The sequence below is a fragment of the Arachis duranensis genome, chromosome 9, assembly GCF_000817695.3.
Source record: "Arachis duranensis cultivar V14167 chromosome 9, aradu.V14167.gnm2.J7QH, whole genome shotgun sequence".
NCBI lineage: Eukaryota > Viridiplantae > Streptophyta > Magnoliopsida > Fabales > Fabaceae > Arachis > Arachis duranensis.
This window is the reverse complement of record NC_029780.3, coordinates 101,398,582-101,424,893: the sequence shown is the minus strand read 5'-3', so window position 1 is coordinate 101,424,893 and position 26,312 is coordinate 101,398,582. Positions and strand designations below refer to the sequence as shown.

General features: G+C 35.2%; 1 protein-coding gene across 2 annotated transcripts; it reads right to left on the bottom strand.

Moving 5' to 3' along the window:
- Positions 1 to 12,497: 12,497 nt before the first annotated feature.
- On the bottom strand, positions 12,498 to 15,067 carry LOC107466435 (asparagine synthetase [glutamine-hydrolyzing] 2). 2 transcript variants are annotated; one of them, XM_016085412.3, is made up of 6 exons: positions 14,915 to 15,067; positions 14,779 to 14,845; positions 14,215 to 14,299; positions 13,825 to 13,963; positions 13,206 to 13,301; positions 12,498 to 13,079 (listed from the first exon to the last, which is right to left on the bottom strand). In XM_016085412.3, the coding sequence occupies exons 3-6, from the start codon at positions 14,292 to 14,294 to the stop codon at positions 12,906 to 12,908; spliced, it is 489 nt and encodes a 162-aa protein (XP_015940898.1). In that variant the 5' UTR covers positions 14,295 to 14,299; positions 14,779 to 14,845; positions 14,915 to 15,067; the 3' UTR covers positions 12,498 to 12,905. The 2 variants fall into 2 exon arrangements, with proteins under 2 accessions (XP_015940898.1, XP_015940897.1); XM_016085411.3 differs by having other exon boundaries at positions 12,499 to 13,079; positions 14,779 to 15,067.
- Positions 15,068 to 26,312: the final 11,245 nt, after the last annotated feature.

Here is a 26,312-nt window from a genome sequence, read left to right as displayed (position 1 = left end):
AGTCCAATCTTTGCACTTGATTCTTGAAGTCTCAACCTTAATGAGCCTTGATTTGCAACGCCAACCACTAATCATCCTTCTCTTGCATTTTATTCCACAAAGGGTCCTAAGTTGACCATCCGTTTCAAGCAAACCAAATTTGAGTGGGACAATAAAGCTGAAGGATACAAGTATCATCCACTCAAATGAAGGAATAGATGGTAACCTAGATAGAGAAGTTTCCAATATCTTGACAAACTGAATTCCACTCTCGTCCATCCTTTTAGAAGGACTTCCACCTCTTAACAACACAATTCTTCACTTTCAATCTTTTGCCTCATTACTTGCCAAGAGACTTGGAGGTTGTGCACATTCTTCTTTGACCTCTATTTCATGTCCAATGGAAAAGGATTCAACAAAATCATCGAGGTGATTAGTTAGTGTAGATAACAACTCATCGATGATTGAATCCATTTCTTGATTAACCTCTCCAAATTCTTCAACCATGATACGTTTTGGAGGTTGTGTACTAGCCTCCTCAACATCAATTTCAAACTTCTTGGAAGGAGGCTCTATAACTTTTGGTTCCTATGGACTTTCAACATCTCCTAAGTCTTCAACCACTTCTTCCTCTTCAATTATTTCGGCCTTCTCCACTTGTTCCAATACAAAATCCCACTCCTTATTCTCTATTGGAGTTTTTAACCTCTCTTTCATACTTCGCTCTTTATTTGCTTCTCCATAAGTAACCATGGGAGCGCCTTAAGTGCATAGGCGTTATGAAGCTAGATCGGTTACTACCTCGGTCAAGGTAGCCATGAATTCTTCTTACTTCCTTTGAGCTTCACGTCGCTTCGGAAGAAATGAAATGAGAGTGTTATTCATTGGAGTTTGGGGTGGATAGGAGGGTTCATTGTTTGGGAGAAAGAGTTCATAATAGGAAGGTGGTTCATACTGGTGGGAGTATTGAGGTGGTGTATGTGAAAATAGTTCTTGGGAGTATTGATGTTAGAATTGTGGTGGCTCTAAGGGTTTTCACTCATAATAATCACAACGGTGAGGTAAATGAGGTTGGTGGTTGATAAACCCCTATTTTATGATTCATCTTGTGCTTAAATTGAGTGTTTTTATCAACTCTTCACCCACTTATTCATGAAAATTGCATGGTTTTACTATTCCTTCCTTGTTTTGTGATATATGAGAAAACATGTTTCCTAGGCTTTAAAAATATTAAATTTAATTATCTTTTATTACCATTCGATGCCGTGATTTGTATGTTGAGTACTTTCAGGTTTTATAGGGCAGGAATGACTTAAAGGATGGAAAGGAAACATACAAAAATGGAATGAAAGCACAAAACGGAGTTTTTGGAGAAACTGGCAGCGACGCGTCTGCATAAACGACGTGAACGCGTGCTTTGCGTAAATTGGCATTGACGCGAGCGCATAAATGACGCGAACGCGTGACTCGCGAAACACAACTGACGCGAACGCATGACTGACACGACCGCGTGGAAAAGCAACACTCCAGATGACGCGACCGCATGACCCACGCGGATGCGTGACGTGCGCGATCTGCAGAATTTGCAGAAGTCAGCCCCAGTGACTTTTGGGCCCTTTTTGGTCCAAATCCAAGCCCAGAGAACACAAATTAAAGGGCTATAAATAGAGGAATCCATCCATTCATCAAGACACACGACATAGAAGGGGATACATCATACAACATACATATATACATAGTTTTAGGATTAGATGTAGTTTTTAGAGAGAGAGGTTCTCTCCTCTCTCTTAGGATTAGGATTAGGATTTTTTTTTATTAGGATTAGGAATATTTCTTCTTCATCTCAGGTTCAATGTTCTTTTATTTATTTTTCTCTTTTATTTATTTATGAACTGTTCATGTCAGGATTTTCTTAAATAATATAATTCGAGGTATTTCAGACTCGTGATTGTTTTTCTTTATTTATAATTTAGATTTTTTTACTATTGGCTTTGGTTAATTAATTGGTAACTCTTGAGTTGTCAAACTCATCGTGATTGATAATTGTTATCTTTGCTGATTAATTTAGATTCTTATAACTCTAGTCTTTCCTGAGGAGTTGACTAGGACTTTAGGTGTTAAATTGATTTGACCACTTAACTTACCTTCATAGTTAGAGATTGACTGAGTGGGAGCAAAAATATAATTCTCATCACCATTGATAAGGATAACAATGATAGGACTTCCAGTTTTCATACCTTGCCAAGAGTTTTTCTTAATCATTAATTTATTAATTCCTACAATTTATTTTCTCTTATTCAAAACCTTTTCAAAACCCAAAATACTATTTTTCATAACCAATAATAAATCATACTTCCCTACAATTCCTTGAGAAGACGACCCGAGGTTTGAATACTTCGGTTTATAAATTTTATTGGGTTTGTTACTTGTGACAACCAAACGTTTGTAAGAAAGGATTTACTGTTGGTTTAGAAGCTATACTTACAACGCAATCATATTTTTATATTTATTTACCGATAGGAAATCCGATTCTTCAAAATGGCGCCGTTGCCGGAAAACTGCAAATGTGTGCCTTATTATTGGTTATTGTAAATATTTTTTAAAATTTTTTTTATCTTATCTTATCTTAGTTTCAAATTTCAAAAATCAAATTTTTTATTTCAAAAATTATATCTTTTTCAAATTCTTATCTTATCTTTTTTCTCAAAATCAAATCTTTTTCAAAATCTTATCTTATCCTTTTTCAAAAATCATATCTTTTTCAAAATATTTTCTTTTTGTTAGTTTTTATTTTTATTTTCTCCTACTACTATGAACTCTCACCCCTTTGGCTATGAGTCTGGTTACAATTATGTTGTAGGAAGAGAAAATTATAATGACAACATGCACCAAGGATGGAACAATCAAAGATGGGAGGAGCCACAAGGATTTGATCAACCCTCATGGCAACAACCACCTCCAATGGACTATCAACAACCATTCTGTGATGCATATCAAGGCAATGGCTATGGTGAGCACTCTTTTGATTATCAACAACCACCACCATATGCCTATGAACCCCCTCCTCAACATGACTTTAGACCACCATACTCACAAGCCCCTTTCCGCCATTCACCTCCATATGACCCTAACCCATATCCACTATACCAACCACCCTATGCACCGTATGAACCATATATATAACCACCCCAATTCCACCCCAATTACTCCCAAGAACCACCACCTCAATATACACCATCTCCATATCCATCAATCCAAGAGCACTATGATCCTACTTATGATAGCCGAGCGCAACAAGAATCAAAGGATCGTCTCAAGAAAACAGTGAAAAAATTTCATGCAACCCTTCGCCAACTGGATCAAGCGATAAATCGATTACCTTCTCGACGTTCGGACATTCAAGGAACCCCATGGCTTCATGTGGAGAATCTACTGAAGAACGTGGCAGAAGGAGAAGTTAGACACTCCAGTGGACAGTGAGCAGCACGATTTGGTATTGGAACAATTGGAAGAAGCTACGCCTGCCATTGAAGAGGAAGAAGTGGTTGAAGACTTAGGAGATGCGGAACCTCCATGGGAAACTCAAGTCACAGAGCTCCCTTCTAAGGAGTTTGAATTTGATGTTGAGGAGTGTGTATAACCTCCAAGGCATATCATGGTTGAAGACTTTGAAGGAGACGATCAAGAGATGGATTCAATCATTAATGAATTCTTATCTACATTTAAATCCTCTCCCATTGGACTTGACACGGAGATTAAAGAAGAAGAAGCACAACCTCCCATGTCCTTGGTGAGCAATGAAGAAGAGATTGAATTGGAAGAAAGCTACCAAGAGGAAGAGGTTGATATTGAAGAAGCATGCAAAGAGGTGGTAGTTGTCAAAGAAGAACACAAAGGAGTGGAGCTTGCAAGTTCATTAGAAACCCCTCCCCCTAAGTTGCCATCATCCTTCACAACATTCAAGTGGGTAAAATTCATATCCCTTAGCTTTCTAATTCCACTTGAATATGGGCTACTGGAGACTGATGGTCAACTTAGAGCTCTTTGTGGCATTAAGAGTAAAAGAAAGATGGTTAGTGGTGGGCAACACAATCCAAGGTTCATTATGGTTGAAAGCTTTAAGTTTAAACGCAAAGGTTGGTGTAGAGCTCAATTGAATGGGTCTAGGAAGTTGTTTGGACGCTTCAGTGAGAATTCTAAGTCTGAACCACCCGGATGGAATCATGATAATCAACTTGAAGATGGGTGTAGAAACAAGATTTGGGATCCGGAAATATATAAAGATCAACTTTGGGAGCTCAAAGCTTGTGAAGAACTCCATCAAAGCTTGTGAAATTTACCTGGTATTGATAGGGCTTATTGGAAGTCCAAGCATTGGTGGAAGTTTCAAGACGAGTTCAAGCACAAGCCACCATGACAAGGAGCTCACCAAATGTCCAACTTAAGGACTTTAACTAAAAGTGCTAGGTGGGAGACAACCCACCATGGTATGATCGTCCCTTTTTCAGTTTTAATTTTAGTCTGTTTTGTTTGTTTTTGAGTTTTGATTGAACCTGAAATCATGCATAGCATTCATATTAGCATTGCATTCTACATACTGCATTAAAAAAATCACACGCGACGCGTACGCGTCATATGTGCGTTAGGAAGAAAACAAGAAAAAACAGAGAGTCACGCGAAAGTGTGGCTGGAGGCGTGCCTTTGGCACAATTTGACCCACGCGACCGCGTCGCTGACGCGTCCACGTCATGTGGGAAAAATACATCCCATGCGTCCGCATCACCAACGCGAATGCGTGCCCTAAAAATCGACGTAAAAAGGGTGTATGGCAGCAAGTTGTGATAGAGTGGGACTGGAACCGTGCTAGAAGCACAAGCCCTATCACGCGAACGCGTGCCCTATGTGTCCGTGCCGTTTTTTACAACAAGGCCAACCACGTGATCGCGTCCACCACGCGACCGCGTCACCCTAAAAGTTGGCAATATAAGTCCCAAATAGAGAGTTGCGCGACCGCGAGGCTGCCCTCGCGCTAATGGCACAAATCGATCCACGCGACCGCGTGGATGACACGTTCGCGTCATTTCATAGAAGCGTTATCCGCGCGAACGCGTTACTCACGCGTCCGCGTCACAAGCGGCGCACAGCTTATCCACATCAGCCAAATATCTTATCTTTTTCTTCCCCAAATCTAAATTTTTTCTTTCCCTTCTTTTTCTTTTTCTTTTTTTTCTTTTAATTGGTGTTAAAAATTTATTTGGGTCATTATTTTTCTTGTGGATTATTAAGGAATTGTTTGACAATTATATATTATTTTTTGGAAGGTTGCTTGCATGTTCAATTTAATACTTTCAATAACTTATTTACCATGCATGCTAAGTGTTTGTGAAAAAGCTCGTATGGCATCATGCACTACTTTTATATTATCCTACTACTTTAATGCCTATTTTTCACAAAACCCTTTTTATATTTTATTAATTAAAATATAATTGTCAATCCAAACAGATTCTTAGTTTGAAAGAGATGATAATCAAATTAGGCATTTAATGCTTGATCTATACTACTCATGCCTTTGCTAGCATGCCAATAAACATCTTGCATTTAATTGTCATTACATGCACTTGCTATATTTTCATTGATGAACTTTTCACATGTAGTCATGACCATGTGTTAACAACATCCTTCTTTATCGTGCATCGATTATCACCTATACCATCCTCTTCCTTGCTCAAACCCCTAGCTTTACATATTACTTTCTTTTTCCCTTTTCAGGATGGCCACCAAGAAAGGTAAAGAGAAAGCTACTCCCAAACGACCGGCAAGAAAAGGAAAAAAAAGAGCGCTAGCTGTGGAGCCACCCATCCACTTGTACATCTTAGCATGCACCGAGGACGGTGTAATCTTTAAGTGTGGGGAGGTCGACACCGATCTCCATGGGTTAGTTATTCTCTTCTCAACACCAATATTCTATTTTCTTTGTTTATTCATTGTTGCATTTGCATGTTTGATTGCATAATTGTTTGATTTTATGCATATTCTACTTAGTTGAAAAATAATAAGTTTCTTCTAAAGACCCTATTTTTGAAAAATTTCACTAATTTAAATTAAAAATTAAAATTTTCTATGTGTTAAACCTGTTTGAAGTTGTATTTAGAACATGGTCTTTGAGTCAAAGAACACACAATCCGTGAGATTTTAAACTTATTTATATGGTTACATCATTTAACCATAAATTTTTATTCTTGTATGTTTTCTTCTCTATGATTGCAATCTTTGTTTTGTTCCATTCTATATGTCCATTATTTAGTATATTTACATGCTTGCATATGATTGAGGTCATTAATTGTATTTTTGCTCGCTTATCCCAAATAAACCTACCTTTTATGCCATCCTTGTTAGCCCCCTTGAGCCTTTTAACCCCCTTTCTATTTCATAACCACATTACTAGCCTTATGCAGAAAAATAAAATAAAAATCTCAAGTTAAATCCTTGGTTAGCTTAAGATAGATATTGTGTATAATTTAAGTGTAGAGAATTTTATGGGAACATGGGATGATAGAAAAAAGTAGGGAATTAAATTGAATAAGTTATTTGAAAATTTGGGAAGCATGCTCATGTGAAATCAAAATAATTAAATTACCATGTGCATTGATAAAAAAATTTATTAAGTAATTAAATAAGGGGATACAAAAAAAATATTACCCCAAATACAAAATAAAAAGAATCAATGCACATGGGACAAAATTCAAAAATAAGTTTGATACATGAGCATGTAATACAAAGTGAAAAAATTTGGGTAGCTAGGTAAAGCATTTTAAAATTATATAAAGTGTGTATGTTAGGTGAGATCTTAGACTAATCAAGGATTCACTTTGTTAGCTCACTTAGCCTTATATATACATCCTTACCTTTACCTCAGCCCCATTACAATCCTAAAAAGACCTCATGATGTTTGCATTGGTATACTAAATATTTGTTGATTGGTTAAATGAAGAACAAAGTTTAGAAAGCATGACTAGGGAAGAGTAGAGTGATTGACCCTAGACACTTGAAAGATTAGAGTGCATATACACTATCAGTGAGGGTTCAATGCTTGATTCTATGTTCCCTGCTTTCATGAGCTATCTTCTTACAAGTTTACTTGTCTTTTATTGTGTAATTTGAATTAGTGGAATTTGATTCATATTTGTCTTGAAGAATTTATTTACTTTTAACCAAGTAGGTAGAAATATTTTATAGTAGTTGCATTTAGAATAGATTGCATTGCATATGATTCCACCATTTTACCTTTACTCTCTTCTCTTGGGTTTAGCATGAGGACATGCTAATGTTTAAGTGTGGGGAGGTTGATAAACCCATATTTTATGATTCATCTTGTGCTTAAATTGAGTGTTTTTATCAACTCTTCACCCACTTATTCATGAAAATTGCATGGTTTTACTATTCCTTTCTTGTTTTGTGATATATGAGAAAACATGTTTACTAGGCTTTAAAAATATTAAATTTAATTATCTTTTATTACCATTCAATGCCGCGATTTGTGTGTTGAGTACTTTCAGGTTTTATAGGGCAGGAATGGATTAAAGGATGAAAAGAAAACATACAAAAATGGAAGGAAAGCGCAAAATGGAGTTTTTGGAGAAACTGGCAGTGACGCGTCCGCATGGACGATGCGAAGCGTGCTTTGCATAAATTGGCATTGACGCGAGCGCATAAATGACGCAAACGCGTGACTCGCAAAACACAACTGACGCGGACGCATGACTGACGCGACCACGTGGAAAAACAACACTCTAAATGACGCGACCGCGTGACCCACGCGGACGCGTGACGTGCGTGATCTGCAGAATTTGCAGAAGTCAGCCCCAGCGACTTTTGGGACCTTTTTGGTCCAAATCCAAGCCTAGAGAACACAGATTAAAGGGCTATAAATGGAGGAATCCATCCATTCATCAAGACACACGACATAAAAGGGGATACATCATACAACATACATATATACATAGTTTTAGGATTAGATGTAGTTTTTAGAGAGAGAGGTTCTCTCCTCCCTCTTAGGATTAGGATTAGGATTAGGATTTTTTTATTAGGATTAGGAATATTTCTTCTTCATCTCAGGTTCAATGTTCTTTTATTTATTTTTCTCTTTTATTTATTTATGAACTGTTCATGTCAGGATTTTTTTAAATAATATAATTCGAGGTATTTCAGACTTATGATTGTTTTTCCTTATTTATAATTTAGATTTTTTACTATTGGCTTTGGTTGATTAATTGGTAACTCTTGAGTTGTCAAACTCATCGTGATTGATAATTGTTATCTTTGCTGATTAATTTAGATTCCTATAACTCTAGTCTTTCCTGAGGAGTTGACTAGGACTTTAGGTGTTAAATTGATTTGTCCACTTAACTTACCTTCATAGTTAGAGGTTGACTGAGTGAGAGAAAAAATATAATTCTCATCACCATTGATAAGGATAACTAGGATAGGACTTCCAGTTTTCATACCTTGCCAAGAGTTTTTCTTAGTTATTAATTTATTAATTCCTACAATTTATTTTCTCTTATTCAAAATCTTTTCAAAACCCAAAATACTGTTTTTCATAACCAATAATAAATCATACTTCCCTGCAATTCCTTGAGAAGACGACCCGAGGTTTGAATACTTCGGTTTATAAATTTTTGTAAGAAAGGATTTACTGTTGGTTTAGAAGCTATACTTACAACGCAATCATATTTTTATATTTCTTTACCGATGGGAAATCCGATTCTTCAGTGGTATGATGGATATGAGTTATAGGAAGGTGTTTGGTGGTATGAGGCTTGTGAGTATGATGGTTGAGGGCTATGTTGAGGATAGGGTTCATAAGCATATGGTGGTTGTGGTTGATAACCACAACGAGGTCCACAATATCCATTGGATTGATATGCATCATGGTATGGTTCATGCTCATAGTACATTAGAGGAGGTTGTTGCCATAAAGGTTGATCATATGCTTGAGACTCCTCCCACCTTTGATTGTCCCATCCTTGATGCATATTCACGTTGAGATTCTCATTTTATACAACATAGTTAGAACCAAACTCATAGTCAAAGTGATGAGAATTCATAGTGAGAAGAGAAAATAGAAACAAAAACTAATAAGAACTAATGAAAACAAAATCCTAAAACTATCAAAAACTAGCAAACAAACCAAAAATCAAGCTATTCACAATATCAACATATATACAATAACCAATAACAAGCGCACATTTGCAATTCTCCGGCAACGGCGCCAAAAACTTGATATGAGGATTATCGTTGGTATAGAATTTTCACAAAAATAATCTCGTCGAAGTATAGATCTAAACTGATAAATAACCCTCAATCAAAGTTTAATATTTTTTGTCACTTAAGAAAACCAATAAAAACCGAGAGTATTTAAACTTCGACTCGTCTCTTAAAGGAATTGCAGGGAAGTGTGTATATTATTGGATATGGGATTTCTTTTGGGGTTTTGAGGTTGATGGACAAGAAAATAAAACTAACAACTAAGAAATTATAAATGCTAAAAATCACTCATGACAAGGATTAAAATTCAAGGTTTCCTATCTTGGACCATTGACCACAACATGGTGATTACAAAAGGATTAATTTCACTTAGTTTTTCTCTAACATCTGAGGGTTAAGTTAAGTGGACATTATTGGTCCGAGAACCAACTAAAAACCCTAAATCACCAATAAAATTGGACATCAATGATCTCAAGGGACCTAAGTCCTCAATCACAAGCCAAGAGTATGAAAATCTACTCTAAAATTCAACCAAGCATTTTATCAAACACCTGGAAGGCATAAAAGAAAAATATGGTAAAATAGCAAGAAATATAAATCTAAAACTAACAAATACAAGAAAACAACAATAAAAACTCAATTAAATAATAAGAACCATAAAACATAAATTGCATTAATGGAAATTCAAATCAACAAGAGTTATGAACATAAAGGCAACAAAATAAAGGAATTAATAAGTAAAACTAAAAGAACAAAGATGTAAGAATAATAAATTGCAAGGAAAACTAAATCAAAGCAAGAATTAAACCTAAATATAAGAGAAATCTAACCTAATCTACCCTAATTCTAGAGAGAAGAGAGAGCTTCTCTCTAGAATATGACCTAAAGCATGTTTCTATTCTATCCTAATTGCTCTTCCATTGTTCCTTCTTGAATTTGGCCTCAAATATTTCATAATTGAGTTGGATTTGGGCTCGGGTGAGATCAGAAATTGCTCCTAACATATTTCTTTAAGTTGGTCACGTGCTGCTTGTCAAGTGTACGCGTCATGTCACGCGTACGCGTGGCCTGGCAAATTTCTTCCTTACACGTACACATGGTCTTGCGTTCACCAAATCTTTATTTTCCATGAATTCTGCATCATATATACTTTTTCTTCATTTCTTTGATCCAATCCTTGCGTCCTAAGCCTGAAATCACTAACAAACACATCAAGGCATCGAGTGGAATCAAAGTGGATTAAATTTAGATAATTAAAAGCCTAAAAAGCATGTTTTCAATCATTGAGCACAATTAGGAAGAATTCACAAAACCATGGTATTTCAATGAAAAATATGGAAAAAAAGTTAATAAAATTCACCAAATTCAATACAAGATAAACCATAAAATTGTGGTTTATCACCTTTCCGTCCACTCTTTTTCTATCACACTTTTCACTCTCACTTGAATAAGAAAAACTATAGCTTGAAGGTGGGGGCTTATATGGCTCATCTTCAATAGATTCATACCCATCATCATCACTTGAACTACTCTCATTGTCTGCATCATTGTCCAACCCAGCATCCTTAACAACTACCTTCTCAACAGCCTCATCACTATCAGATAATATTTCCTCCACCCCTTCCAATATCGGACGGTCAAAATAAATGTAAAATTCATCCGTATTTTCATTCTGTATCTTATTTTTCTGCAGGTTTCTGATTTCTTTATCCACATGAATAGGGTGTAGACCAGATTCCAGGATTGCAGAGTGAGATCATACCAGTACATAGCTTTGTAGTCATGTTATCCCAACTCCAGAAAAAGTTTCTGCAAGTCAAAGAAGCAAATGAGGTCGACATCCATCGGGAGAACCTTTTCACATTTCTATTAATGTTGACCAAGTCACCCTTGTTATCTCAAACAAAACTTCCATCATGATGAAACAGAGGGACCACATCTTCGGACATCTAAATGCCAACAAACAATCCATATATCAACATCAGTACCACCTCTTATTTGTTTATTCACAAAAGGAATTTAGAAAGAGATTCCAACTAAATAAAGAGCTACAATAAATTTTCTATTTTATCCACTATCACTAATCGCTACAACTATCCATAACAATGCATGTGCACAAAATCAGAAATTCAAAAACACTTTCGACTAATCTTGATCAATGGGGTATGGAACCAACTGCCTTCACGAGCTCCGTCACAACCACTGTCACAATCAACTAGAGCAAAGACTATGAACAACGTTGCTGAAGAATTGGATGAGTTTCTTCGTAAAACCTAGCAGATAGCTAATGGGGTATGGAGTAATTACACCACACCATTGAATATAAGAAAACTTATGCATTGAATTGGTCTCCCACATTAAAACGGCGCCGTTTCATTGCTATGCCCAAGTGGGGACGAATTTGTCCTCCCCCAAAACGACGTCGTTTCGCCCCTGGTTCCAATACGACGTCGTTTTGTCCAGGATAGATGGGGGCCAAAATGTCCTGGAGGTGACATGTCGCAGTTAACCTGAAATGTCATCTCATTAACCTCCACGTAGGACGTCACCGTTAGTCCTGACCGGGACAAACTGACTTGGGAACGTATCTGGTGTATATCTAAATACCTCAAGGTCAAAATCTTAGTTAATTTTTGTGGGGGGACAAATTTGTCCGTGAATTTCTTGGAGACCTATTTGGGGTATTACTCTAAATTTTAAAAAGATTTAAAAATGTGATAAAAATAATTAGATATTAAATATATATTTTTTTAAAAAATTAAATTTTAATATAATTTTTTGTAAATATTATTAAAGAAAGAAGAGTTTTTTATCTTTAAAATTTAGTAATTTTATGTCAAATAATTTTATTATTTATTAAATTATTTTTATCGTATTTTCAAATTATACGATTTGTCACAACATAATTTGTTTATGTACCACTACAAATCAAATTAATCTCCACTCGAATTCGTTACAAATGACTTATTTTAGTTTAAAAACAAAATTTTTATGTTTTTACAAATTGGAGCAAATTTATGTTTTTGAGCAATTTTCAGGTAGAAATGAATTTTTTCATTTTTTTTTCTCAATTGATTTTGTAAAGGGTGCAAGGGTGATTTCGCACGTACAAAATTTTCTCTTGCATGTTTTTTTTTCCCACTTAAATCTTGTGTGGTGTGGGATTGAAATTACACTATACAACATCAATTAAGATTAAAAAATTGAGAAACCTATTGATCTAACAAATAGTATTGCAAAAAGAGAATAGCATATAGGAGTAATTTGATATTCCAAAGAATTGAGTCTTGTTTTTTAATTTTTGGAAGAGGAACAAGTTAATTTTTGGACGATAGATAGCTCACCAGCATTTGGTTCGTACCAAGAGACGAAGGATGATAGAGATACGTCTCCAGCATCCCTTCTTTTAGAAGATACACAAATTAGTTTAAAAATATTCCTAAGACATGTTTTCAGTGTCTCTCTATTTTAGAAGTAGAGACACTATCTAAAGATTTATCCTGGTATAGGGACGATTTTCAAGTTTTTGTCTTTGTTCCCTTCTACAAATTTATTTCTATCCCCGGTGTATTTGTTTCCTTTATCTCAGAATAGTAACCAAACACAACCTTTGAGATGTGGGACATCATTAAGCTCAAGGTGAAACATTCAAAAATGTCTCAAATATCAAAAACAAGAGGAAGCCACAAACCATCAAGCCCCCATCCCAAGTAAAGAGGGGTAATGCCTATAGCATCACGAGCAGCAATGAAGCTTTTATCTCTTGTGTCAAGAAGCACAAAGGAGAACATCCCATCCAGCATATCAATAAATTCTTCTCCATACTCTTCGTACTACATGATAACCATGTTATGATAAAGATGAAACAAAACAAAAGTACATTTTACAGATAATACATATAACTCATGGGGGGAAGTTGATCAATAATCAGTAAATATAAAAGATTTCTTAACACTTACAAGATGAGCAATGACTTCACAGTCGCTTCCAGTTCGAAACTGGTGGGAACTCAATTTCTGTCTCAGTTCCTTATGGTTATAGATCTCCCCATTTACCTAATGGCACAGTTTCAACAAGAAAAGAAAATATATAAGGCTAAAACATTTGGAAACTTTACTAAACATACATATCATCAAAATTAGTTCAATAAAAAGGATTGCACACATGAGTATATTTGAACTCCATTTTTTGGACAACTGATTTTTAATGTCAACTCTTATACATGCTCAAAAAAGTACACGTTACTAGAGCCTCTTGTGTAAATAGTATAACACACAACACCTCTTTATTCGTAAATCATATATACTAACATCTTTCAGAATTAGATTATATGACACAATGCATATTTGTATTATGTTTTGTGCAATATCACCTCATCCAAAAATTATTGGGAGTAAATAAATAGAAATATACATTACTATCAATAGGCATCGACTGTAGACTTAAAAGCTTCATATTACCACATTCATCTGACTTTCAGAATTAGAAGAAATAAATAAAGCATTCTTCTAAAGAACATTCAAATGATACAAATATATAATTATAATAATAATGTAATCATAGGTGACTGGTGCATACTGTGACAACAACAGTCTTGTCCTCGTTATAAAGTGGTTGATCCCCTGAAGTGGGGTCAACAATAGCAAGCCTTTGATGAGCAAGATAACAATCTCCATGGCAATGCAATCCACTCCAATCAGGTCCTCTATGCTTTAATCTGCATTCTCCGATTCCATTTTATAATCAATCAGAACCAAATCACAAAAATAATTAAAAAATTACTGAACTCCTATGTCGCCTAAATGCCAAGCATCAGGGAATCTTTCAAAAGCGCGCACACTAACGCAATTAGAAAATTGTAATTTTCAATGTTTTTGTTAAATAAATGAAAATATTTAAAGTTTATTACTAATTAAAATGAAAAGAAACAAGTTTCGAGAAATGTGAGTGCATGATGGAAAATCGAACCTGCGAGATAACTCGATGATGCGAGCACGTTTGGCCTGAGAGTTGTCAACACAACCTAACACTGCAAGAATCCCACACATGGTGGCTGTGAAGGGAAGAAGAAGAAGCAGCAGCAGAAAAAGAGTGTCCGGAGGAAAACACAAGGTAAAATAAATTAAAATGCGAATATGATGTACCACTAATTCACTAAATATCTTAGTACAAGTTCGTATTTATTTTCCTAATTTTATTACTTATTTAATTATTCTATAATATTCTATTATCATTCTCTTCCTTTTTATAATGTGATGATTCACATGTGATGTCGGAAGATACTCATGTAAAATAATACAATAATAGCAAAAATTGAAAAAGTGGATATTTGATTTATTGAATCTTCGGCGACGGTAACTACCAACTACATCATCAATAGCTAAATCAATTACAACATAACAGTAAGAAAATGTTCAAACAAAATGAATAACAGTAATCAAACAGAATCAGTAATCAAATACATAATCAAACACAATTATCAAACATCCCTCCCACAAACACAAAAATAAACAAAATAAACAAATAGCGTACCAGTTACCAAGAGGAGGAGCTTGCCGCCACCGAGAGAACCAGAGACGATCCGTGAGAGAGGAGAGACGAGCGCGCCTCCGCGAATGTGGGGAGACTTGCCGCCGCAGAGAGGCAGAGCTGTGAGAGAGGAGAGACGAGCGCCGCCGCGAATGTGTGAGGGAATCCCGCTGCCGCCGCCGGTGCTCTGAAAATGCGAGAGAGCTTGAGAGAGGAGAGTGAAGAGGCAGCCAGGGAGCCCAGGGAGCTCAGGGTCAGGGTGAGGCTGGGTAACTGGGTTCAGTGTTTGTGTGAAACCCAAGACAAATGAAAAATTCTAAGACACTGCACACTGTATATATATATATGAATTTTATTTTGTAAATGTTAGGGACTATCATAAATTATTTGATTTTGGTGGTTGCTTAATTATCAATTTAATTTTTTGAGAAAATTCCACTCCCCTCTTCTGTGAGATGCTAAAATGACACTCTCCTTTCTTCTATTTTATAAATGTACATTTCTCTCCCTTCTAACTTTTAAAAAATATCATTTTTAATCCATTTAAACTTTTTATGTTAACTAATGTTAACTTTATCCATTTTTTAAGAAAAAAATTATTTTTTAAAAAAATATTCATTAGCAAAAATTTTATTTTTTATTATTAAATTTTGCTTAATAAAATATTCTTTAATAAATTATTTTTTTATTGATTAAATTGTATTTTTAAAAAAATATTTTTAAAAAAATTGATAATTAAATTATTTTTTCTAAGATATCCTTCAATAATTTTTTAATTATTAAAATTGAGATTTTACCAAAATTTTCGTTTTTTTGTTAATTTTATGGTGCCTTTTGTTTGGTATTTAATTTTTGCTTAAATTATTTTTTATAGTAACTTTAAAATATTTAAAATTTTTAAACTTTTATACTTTTAAATTTAAAATTAATTATTTTACCTATTTTAGTAATTAGGCAATACTTTTTAGACACTATAGTAATATCATTTTATATTCATGAAACATCATTCACGTTTAAGATTAAGATGAATCCATTTTGTCCTAGAAATGATCGATTCATCGAGATTGTCACAAAGGCACGAACTTTCTTCTTATTATTCAAATCCTATCGGTGTGCAACACGGCACGTGCCACATGGCCATGTTCCATGTTGTTCTTAGATTTCAGTTGGAGCCACTAATTCATAGAATCTGAGATTGGTTAGGGACTTTGGGGTGTAATTAGATCTTGCTTCACACCAAAATAGGTGTATTAGTCTATGTTTTGATCCTATGAGTTAATCGCATAATTTTTCTTGTGTAGGGCATGGGGGACTTCTTGAACGAAATGGTAACAATGATGAGTCAAACAAAGTCAAATGTAAGCACCCTTTAATGTATTGCTGTATTTTTTCTCCCTATGTTTATATTTATTACTCTTCTGGTTTGGATTTGATTAGTGGAATGATTGTGATAAAGGCATAAAGCTAGACACCAAAACTGTTGTTTTACATATTTAATTTGTTTAGTGATAAGGCTGGACATAGCAATTAACAGTGTCTCTAGCTGTTGCTTTTCTGTTATCTTTTATGAGAAAAATTTAAAGACTAGCAAAATTTATTATTTTTATCCAGCATTTTTAGTCACTAGTTCAATTTCTCAACAGCATAATTTTAGTCCACACTTTTAAATATTAATAGCTAATTTATAATAAAAAATAATAAATTTTGATGACTATCTAATTTTTTTTAGATACAACAATTTTGACGTTGCAAAACGTCAACTTGTTAAAAAAACAAAAATACATTGCCGTCTGTAATTTGTTTTCCACGTGTCACACGTAATCAGCTTTTATTATTAATGAGTAGTATTTAGTTTTAGATATTTTGTTATTTTACATAAAATATTTTTTATTATTAATGAGTAGTATTAGTTTTAGATATTTTGGTATTTTACATAAAATATTAGAAGTTGCAACTATTTTTTATTTATTTTAGTTTTATTTAAAATATTTATTAGTAAAATTAAATTATTATTTGTTAGTACATATTTTTAGGTTTTTATCTTGAATTTCAATAATTTATTTAAAAAACAGAATTACACTAATTTTTAGCATATGTTTTTATTAATTTTAGTTTTATTTAAAATATTTATTAATAAAATTGAATTATTGTTATTAAGTGTTATGATACGGGTAGAAAAGATAAAACAATTAGAAAATGGGTTATAGTGAAGACCGAAAAGAGACATAATCCCAAAAAATCACTGATTAATAGAAAAAAGAGTAAAAAAATGAGAAAGGGACAAAACAAAAGTCTTTGTAATTATAAATATCTAATAAATATAATTATAAACCAAATTTTCATTCAAAATATAAGTATAAATATTCTCTCCAAAGCAAAATAAACATAATCCAAAACATAATTATAAATATTGTCTCCAAAATAACATAAACATAATTCAAAACACTCAATTTTTATCTTCATACTCTTGTAAGTTAGGTTGGGGGAAGTTAGGTTTTAGGAAAAAAATTGCAAAAATACCCCCTCACTAAAAAAAATCTTAGCCCGGCGGGGAAGCCCGCCCCGCCCCGCCAAAGCCCGCCAAAACCCGCGGTTTAAGCGGTGCGGGTTAGGCGGGCTTTTGCTATTTGGCGGTCCCGATTTTCCAGCCCAGCCCGCCTTTTTTGGCGGGTTACGCGGGCCGACCCGGCGGGTTTAGGCCCGTTTGCCACCCCTAATAGAATGTAAGTCTTCTTCTTTTTGTTATCTTTTATTTTTTTTCTGTTTATTTTTTGTACTCTCTATATATTTTCTATGTTTTTTTTTTGTCTTTTCATTTTCTTCTTATTATACTTGATATATTTCCATCCTTACGCATTGAACCTTAGAACCCGTTATTGCTTTTACTATATATAATTATTTTCCATTTTGATTTATTCCCCGGCAGTAACACCCATGTATCAATTGGTGCTCTTGTTGAGAAAATGGCTGAGAACACGAGAATGCAATCAATGCAGGCGGCTATTAACCGTTTAGCCGAGAAATTCGACAGTTACCAGGAGCAACTCACGGCGATACAGGTCCAACTCGCCCCCAGTGGCTTGAGGATTTTATGCAGTGACATATGAAGGTCAATTTTCTGCGTTTTTTAAGCACCGAAGATATTATTCACTGAATTTTTCAGGCGGAGAGGTTCTTCCAGATCTATGACATCCCAGAGGAACAAAGATAGATTTAGTGGCTGTCAGCTTAGAAGGCAGAGCATTGGCTTGGTTTCAAATTTGGGAGCGACTCGATCAAGTATCCGACTAGCTCACTGATGCGAGCTATAGCAACCTCACAATTCGATAAGTGCACTGAATCATATCAAGTAATACTACAATGAGTGGGTTATCGTTCCCATGAGGATTTACGGATCAAGTAACATGATTAATTGACTATTCTAGTTAAATGATTCAAAACATGGATTGAGATTCAAAATTTAGAATGAAAGCAACACTGATGAAATTAAATGAAGGCAAATAAATGAGCATAAGTAAATGAAGTAGTAAATTAAAACAGTAAAATAAGAGTAATTAATTGACAGTAATTAAATGAATGCTAGAAATTAAAAGAAAACAATTAATTGATAAAAATTAGAGGAAGCTGTAAATGATAAGAATTAAACTGAAAGCTATCAAGTGAAAACGGAGAATTAAAAATGAAAAATCAAATGACAAATATTAAAGAGAAGTAGAAAATTGCTGGAATTAAAAGAGAGTTATTAAGTGACTTGAATTAGAAAGCAATGAAATGATAGAGAGAGTAATTTGAATCAAAACATTAAGGATTGGATATGTTGAATCTTCATGATTAATGATTCTCACTTTCTTCTCAATCATGCAAGCTAGATCTCTAGCAAATCGTAAGTAATTGAACCCCGATTTTTTGGTGATTCAATTTCTCTTGACTTAATCAATTGTCAATTCCTTGATCAATTACTCATGAAAAGAGGTGAAGTATGATCTCTGATTCAAAACCACACAATTCTTAATATCTAGATTAAGATTAATTCAAAGTCACTTATCAAATTTTAGATCTAAAATCATAAGAATTGTGAGAGAGAAGTTTCAAGCCTAATTACTATGATCACTTCCTTTGAGCTTCACATCGCTCCTGAAGAAATGAAATGAGAGTGTCATTCATTAGAGTTTGGGGTGGATAGAAGGGTTCATTGTTTGGGAGAAAGAGTTCATAATAGGAAGGTGGTTCATACTGGTGAGAGTATTGAGGTGGTGTATGTGAAAATAGTAGTTCTTGGGAGTATTGATGTTGAAATTGTGGTGGCTCTAAGGGTTTTCGCTCATAATAGTCACAAGGGTGAGGTAAATGAGGTTGGTGGTATGATGGATATGAGTTATAGGAAGGTGTTTGGTGGTATGAGACTTGTGAGTATGATGGTTGACGGCTATGTTGAGGATAGGGTTCATAGGCATATGGTGATTTTGGTTGATAACCACAACAAGGTCCACCATATCCATTGGATTGATATGCATCATGATATGGTTCATGCTCATAGTACATTGGAGGAGGTTGTTGCCCTAAAGGTTGATCATATTCTTGAGGCTTCTCCTACCTTTGATTGTCCCATCTTTGATGCATATCCTCGTTGAAATTATCATTTCCTACAACATAGTTAGAACTAAACTCATAGTCAAAGTGTGAGAATTCATAGTGAGAAAAGAAAATAAAAACAAAAACTAATAAGAACTAATGAAAACAAAATCCTAAAACTAGCAAAAACTAGCAAACAAACCAAAAACCAAGTTATTCACAATATCATCATATATACAATAACCAATAACAAGCGCACATTTGTAATTCCCCGGTAACGGCGCCAAAAACTTGATATGAGGATTATCGTCGGTATAGAATTTTCACAAAAATAATCTCGTCGAAGTATAGATCTAAACTGACAAATAACCCTCAATCAAAGTTTGATTTGCTTGTCACTTAAGTAAACCAATAAAAACTGATAGTATTGAAACCTCGAGTCGTCTCTCAAAGGAATTGCAGGAAAGTGTGCATATTATTAGTTATGGGGTTTCTTTTGGGGTTTTGAGGTTGATGGACAAGAAAATAAAACTAACAACTAAGAAATTATAAATGCTAAAATTCACTCATGACAAGGATTAAGAGTCAAGATTTCCTATCTTAGACCATTGACCACAACACACTACAAAATTCTTATTTGTTTGTGGAAGTTTTTTAGTGAGAGTTATTAGAACCTCCACAATATATTTTATTTGTAACAATTTTAAAGAATTAACAAAAACTCCCACCGTTTGTTTTCAACCCAATTAATTATAAAGAGCCTAACCCAAACAAATATTTTCCAAGCCCATACCAAAAATAAAAAAAATAAAAGAGTTATTCGAGAGTGAGAGAGAGAACGAGGGAGCGTCTGAAACCCTAAAACCTCGATTCCATCGCCACCGCCATTCATCTCCTTGCCGCCGTTGCCGCCAAGTCTCCTCCGTCAATGCGTCGCCTGCTGGAGTTATGAATGGAGGACAAGGTGATCGTGGAGGCTCTCAATTCGTGGAGCTCTCGCCTCTCGGGATAGTATTTCAGGAACGATTACATTCAGATCGTTGAGGTAATGCTTAGATATTTCGTTTCTACGTCGTCTTCCACGGCGAGTTCTTTTGCTGGTTCTGATTTTGCTCCGGCAGCTTGAAGCACTAAGAGCGCGGTTTCTTCGTGAACTCGGTGGCACTGCTGAGGAAATCTGAAAGGTGAGCGAGCTGGAGTCTCTGGAAGCTTCGATTGAAGCTGTGTTCGAAGCTATCAGATCTCGTGAAACTAATTCTCATGTTGTTCCAAGTCATTACGGTGAGAATTTATTCCTAATTTGTTCTTGTTTAGTACGAGACTTAAATTTTGTGGTTTTAATTATGTGAATTGTATATGACACATTCTGTATTATAGGAATTGACTGGAAGGGCCTAGGGTTCGATCTAATCCCAAATTGGATATAATATGGAAGAAAGACTTAAGAAGGTTACAATTTTTAATATCCTTACTTTATTCCGTAAAGTTATCTATTTGATTATTTGCTTCCTATATATTTTTCCTTTGTTAACATTTTAATAGATGTGGGAGGAAATTCTGAGACTGAAATATTACTGCTAGAACAAAATATCATATTCATGTCTATGTCAAATCACCAAACTGAAGTAGATCCTGTTGTTATTGCACTGCTGAAGAGAGAACTTTTGCGTGGTCTAGAATTAAGAATAAATTCCCGTTGCAAGTATAGCCTCTAAACCGACAAAAGTCCTTTCTTACAAACGTTTTGGTTGTCACAAGTAACAAACCCCTAAATAAATTAATAACCGAAGTATTTAAACCTCGGGTCGTCTTCTCAAGGAATTGCAGGGTGGTGTTCTTAGTATTAGTTATGAGTCTTGTAAATTGGGAGTTTTGAAAGTAAGGAAGAAGTATATTAAATGACAAGTAAAATAAATAAATAATTATAAAATAAACTCTTGGCAAGATATAAGAAATTAGAAGTCCTATCCTAGTTATCCTTATCAATTGTGATGAGAATTGGATTTTTCTCCCACTTTGTTAATATCTAACTATGAAGGTAAGTTAAGTGATAAATTAATTTTGATTCCTCAGGTCCTAGTCTTTCCTTGGGAAAGGCTAGAGTTATTGGAACTCGAATTAATTCTTGAAGAATTTTAATTTTCAGTCAACAATGAGTTTGACAACTCAAGAGTTACCAATTAGTCAACCAAAGCCAAGAATGTAGAAAGCTAAATTAAAATCATATATCTGAAAACATCTCAATAATGTGTATTAAATAAGAAAATCAATCCTAACATGAAAAGTTCATAAGCCAATTGGGTAACACAAATCAGATACAAATGAAAGCATCAGAGTAAATAAAAGTAGAAGAGGAACATAAATTATTGAACCTGGTATGAAGAAACAATCCTAATCCTAATAGAAATCCTAATCCTAAATCCTAAGAGATTCTCTCACTCAAAACTACATCTAAAACCTAAAATTGTGAGTAATGATTGAATGATTATGAATGGATGCATTTCTCCACTTTATAGCCTCTAATCTGTGTTCTCTAGGCTGAAAACTGGGTCAGAAACAGCCCAGAAATCGCTGATTGTGAAATCTGGTCCGTACAGGTCGCGGCAAAGTGACGCGGAGGCGTCATCTACGCGTTTGCGTGGAGTGAGATTCGCAGATGCGACGCGTCTGTGTGGAGCGCGCGTTCGCGTCGCCTATCTGTACGGCTACTATGGCGAATTATATATCAAGTCGAAGCCCCGGACGTTAGCTTTCCATTGCAAGTGGAACCGCATCATTTGGACCTCTGTAGCTCAATTTATGACCGTTTGAGTGCAAAGAGGTCAGGCTAGACAGCTTAGCAATTTCTTCAACTTCTTGTATTTCTTCCACTTTTGCATGCTTCCTTTCCATCTTCTAAGCCATTTCTGCCCTGTAATCTCTGAAATCACTTAACACACATATCACGGCATCTAATGGTAATAAGAGAGGATTAATATTAGCAAATATAAGGCCAAAGAAGCATGTTTTCAATCATAGCACAAAATCAGGAAGGAGAATGTAAACCCATGCATTTAGTATGAATAAGTGTATGAAAGATTGATAAAATCCACTCAATTAAGCACAAGATAAACCATAAAATAGTGATTTATCAACCTCCCCACACTTAAACATTAGCATGTCCTCATGCTAAGCTCAAGAGAACTAAAAGAGTGAAGAGGAATGATAGAATGTATGAAATGCAACCTATCTATATGAATGCAACTACATGCAAAGATGTTTTTACCTACTTGGTTAAAAGTAAATAAGTTCTCCAAGACAAAAATAATTCAAATTCCACTAATTCAAATCATACAGTGAAAACAAGTAAACTTGTAAGAAGATAGCTCATGAAAGCAGGGAACATAGAATCAAGCATTGAACCCTTACCGGTAGTGTATATCACTCTAGTCTCTCAGGTGTATAGGGTTATTCACTCTACTCTTCTCTAATCATGCTTTCTAAACTTTGTTCTTCATCTAACCAATCAACAAATATTTAATGTACTAATGCAAACATCATGAGGTCTTTTCAAGGTTGTAATGGGGCCAAGGCAAAGGGTGAAGGTATATATATGGCTAAGTGAGCTATAAATTGAATCTTTGAATAACCTGGGCTATCACCTAACATACATACATTCTGTATAACTTTTAAAATCATGCCTAGCTACCCATAATTCCCACTTTTGTATCACATACTCATGTATCAACTTTTCTTTTAATTTGTGTCACATATGCATTGATCTTTTATTAACTTAACATTGGGATAATTTTGTCCCCTTATTTATTTATTTATATTATATATTTTTTTCCTTTTTTTTCTTTCTTTTTTTTCTCTTCTTTTTTTTTGAGACATAAAAACTAAAATAACATATCAATGCATATGGAATTTTTAATTTTCTGTTTTACATGAGTAGATACCCAAATTTCCCAATATTCAGAATTAGAAACATGATACACTCCCTTATTAACCCATGTTCCCACAGTTTCCCCACACTTAGTTGATACACAACCTCTATTTTAAGTTAACCAAAAATTCAATTGGGATATTTAATTTGTTTTTCTGCTTAAGGCTAGTGATGTGGTTATAAAACAGAAGGGGATTAAAAGCTCAAAGTGGCTAACAAGGGTGACATAAAAGGGTAGGCTTTATTTGGGATAAGTGAGTTAATAATCAAATATGGCCTCAATCATATGCAAGCATGTAAATACACTAAATAATGGACACATAGAATGGAACAAAGCAACGATTGCAATTATAGAGAAGAAAATACACAAGAATAAAAATTTATGGTTAAATAATGTAACCATGTAAATAAGCTCAAATCTCACAGGTTGTGTGTTCTTTGGCTCAAAAAACCATGTTCCAAATACAACTTCAAACAAATTTAACATATAGAAAAATTTAAATTTTTTTTATTTAAATTAGTGAATTTTTTTTTCAAAAATATGATCTTAAAAAGAAACTTATTACTTTAACCAAGTAGTAACTAAATGCATAAAATCAAACAAACATGCAATGCAACATGAAAATGCAACAATGAGCTACAAATGAAACAATGGTGTTGAAAAGAAGAAAATAGCTAACCCATGGAGATCGGTATCGACCTCTCCACACTTAAAGATTGCACTGTCCTTGGTGCATGCTGAGATGTGCAGGTGGACGGATTGTTCTAACTGATACTTTTCTTCAAGGATTGTGCATATAGACTTGTTTGTCTCCCCTTTTAGAAGTTTCTTTCTTTTTTTTTTTTTGTCTTTGGTGGCTGGCCTGAAAGAAGAGAAAAAGAAGAACAGTAACCCAGAAATAAAGATAAGAAAGCAAATAAAACATGGTTGGGTTAATGCCAAATAATGAGGGTCTCAATGACATGGCAGCTACAACATGCAAGTGAGAAAACAGTAAAAGTACATGACAAAGCAAGAGTGCAAAAATTTGCAACAATGGGGAAGAGAGTGTGGGTAGGGAGAGATAATATAAATTTATGTCAATGCAAAAGTAATACATGTATAAAAGATTGGCATTGATTTAAATAATATTATCTAACCAGAATAAAACAAGTCACTAAGCACCCAGAATAAATCAAGAGAAGATACAACAATTAAATAAGAAAATTTCAACACCAAAGGAAAAATAATAATTTTAAAAAAAGAAAATAAAAATGTGCACAAAATTAAGATACAATGAATAAAATATGCAAATAAATAAAATGAAAGATAAGAAGAATGAGAAGGAAAAGAAGGGAAGAAAGAAGTAAGGAAGAAAGGAGGGAGGAAAAATTAGGATTGGGGAAGAAAAGATAAGATATTTTGGCAATTTAGGGTCAGTTGTGCGGTGCAAGCAACGCGGACGCGTCAAGGACGCGGTCGCGCGACTTGCGATTAAATTAATCGACGCGGTCGCATCGGTCACGCAGATGCGTGACGCATTTTGTGCTACTAGCGCGAGGGCAGCCTCGCGCTCGCACAACTCTCTATTCAAAATTCCTTATTGCCAAATTCCAGGGCGACGCGGTCGCGTGGTCGACGCGATTGCGTGAGTGGCCATTATAGGGATATGACGCGGACGCGTCAGCCATGCGTCCGTGTGGTAAGGCTTGCGCGTTCAGTACCAATCCAGCACCACTCCAGCACAACTTTCGGTCGTGCACCCTTTCTTACGTCGAATTTCAGGTCACGCGTTCACGTGGGTGACGCGGACACGTGGAAGGCGTTTTTCCCTCATGACGCGGACGCGTCGCGTGGATCAAATTGTGCCAAAGGCACGCCTCCAGCCACGCTTTCGCGTGACTCTCTGTTTGCTTTTTTTTCCCTAATGCACCTGCGACGCGAACGCGTCAACGACGCTGTCGCGTCGCGTGCGAAATTTTTTTTTAATACAGTATGCAGAATGCAATGCTTAATATGAATGCTATGCAAGTATGCATGATTCCAGGTTCAATCAAAACTCAAAAACAAACAAAATAGACTAGAATTAAAACTGAAAGAGGAACGATAATACCGTGGTGTGTTGTCTCCCACCTAGCACTTTTAGTTAAAGTCCTTAAGTTGGACATTTGATGAGCTTCCTGATATGGTGGCTTATGCTTGAATTCGTCCAGAAATCTCCACCAGTGTTTGGAATTCTAACAGCCTCCGGGGTCCCAAACAAGGTACATAAAGCCCTTAGGTGAGTTCAAACAGGCTTCAAGGCTCCCGGGGTGTTGAATGTCAGAATAGACTCCAGGATCCCAAACTTTTCTTTTACACCCGTCTTTGTCTTGATCTACATTTTTCCAGCCGGGTGGTGAGTAGTCTGAATTCTCATTGCAGTGACCAAACAGCTTCTGAGATCCTTTCAATTGAGCTTGACACCAATCCTTGCACCTCAAATTGAAGTGCGAAGCCTCATTGAATCTTGCATACCAGCTCTGAGTGCGAGTCATTTCCCTTTTGCTCTTAAAGCCGCAAAGAGCTCTAAGCTGGCCATCTGTTTCAAGTAAACCATATTCAAGTGGAAAAGTAAAGATAAAAGCTAAGGATTTTACCCACTTGAAGTCTGTGTTGGGTGGTAATGGCCTTGGAATAGGTGTTTCTAATGGCTCTGCAAGCTCTACTCCCTTGTGGTCTTCTGTGAATTCCTCCACTTCTTTGCAAATTTCTTCAACTTCAACCATGTCTTGATCAAAGTCATTGATATCTTCCTCATCACTTGAGTCATAAATAGGAGGTTGAGAGAAGTCGACCTCAACATCATCTTCATATTCACTTGGGGAAGATTCTTCTGTCTCAAAGAATTCACTTGCGGATGCAAGTTCATTATTAAGAGGACTTGACTTGTGATCATCATCATCAAGGAAACATGTGTCTTGGGTAATTCCGTCTAGTTCCCCATAAGATACCTGCTTTGGGGGGTTGTGCACTATCCTCCTTAGCATCAATTGTAGCGTTCTTGACGGAATTCTCCAC